This window comes from Arachis ipaensis, chromosome B04, assembly GCF_000816755.2.
Source record: "Arachis ipaensis cultivar K30076 chromosome B04, Araip1.1, whole genome shotgun sequence".
NCBI lineage: Eukaryota > Viridiplantae > Streptophyta > Magnoliopsida > Fabales > Fabaceae > Arachis > Arachis ipaensis.
This window is the reverse complement of record NC_029788.2, coordinates 20,982,598-20,983,670: the sequence shown is the minus strand read 5'-3', so window position 1 is coordinate 20,983,670 and position 1,073 is coordinate 20,982,598. Positions and strand designations below refer to the sequence as shown.

The 1,073-nt window shown below is 35.4% G+C and overlaps 1 protein-coding gene across 1 annotated transcript in view; it reads left to right on the top strand.

Annotated features, from left to right (window-relative positions):
* LOC107639111 (methyltransferase-like protein 13) overlaps positions 167-1,073 on the top strand; it is a gene marked incomplete in the record, with an annotated part of 2,464 nt that continues 1,557 nt past the window's right edge. Inside the window, 3 exon segments of the mRNA XM_016342531.2 lie at positions 167-679; positions 773-886; positions 997-1,065. Coding sequence (XP_016198017.1) covers positions 511-679; positions 773-886; positions 997-1,065 — 352 coding nt within the window.

Below are 1,073 nucleotides of genomic sequence, written 5' to 3'. Positions count from 1 at the left end.
AAATTTTCGTATCTTTTTAAAATAACAATAAAACCCCATTTACCTAATAAAATATAAATTGTAAACTAAAAGTTTCTTATAAATTAATTACTCAATTTTTCCTACAATAATTTAAATGTTCTACCCAAATACAAATTTTTGAACCCACTTTAGGCCAAAACAATTAATTAGCAATATATTTGAATGAATTAGGTCCCCAACCCCGATCCAATGCTTTGCAATCATGCACAATGTATTAATGGTAGCAATAGCATTGTCCTCTTTTGTCTCAGGACACGTCATGTTATTGAGATGCTTCTTTCCTCTTTCATCATCTATTCACTATTCAATTGTCCCCTTCTTCCATTTCGACCAAAAACCGATTCCTTCCAATTCCATCATCGTTAATCATCTCTGCATAACTAACACACACTCTTCTTCTTCTTCTTCTTCTTCTTCCTCCTCCTCCTCCTCTTTCTCTGGAATCAATCAAAAGTAAGAGAGTGTTTTTATTTTGAATTAATTAAATTAATGACGACAAGCACACAAGCCTATGGTGAACCCTGGTATTGGGACAACCGCTACTCCAACGAACCTGGACCCTTCGATTGGTACCAAAAATACCTAACTTTGGCCCCAATCATCAACCTCTATGTCCCTCGCCACCACTCCACCCTCGTTGTTGGTTGCGGCAACTCAGGCATGTTCTTCTTTAGATCTCATACCTCTCATTTGTTTCGATTCAATCAAAATGTCATTTTTATTATTGTTTGGAGGTGTTGTTGGTTTGCAGCTTTCAGTGAAGGCATGGTTGATGATGGTTACAGTGATGTTGTTAACGTTGATATATCTTCTGTGGTGATTGAAGCTATGCAGAACAAATACAAGGATCGTCCACACTTGAAATGTATTATCCTTCTCTCGCTATGATTGATTGCTTTGATATTTGATATATTATGGTTATGGTTTTTATTTTGGATAAATAATCAGGTGAATTATTCTTAATAATTTGCGCAGATATGAAAATGGATGTGAGAGACATGAGTGCTTTTGAATCAGAGTCTTTTGGTGCAGTTATTGACAAAGGTAATGTT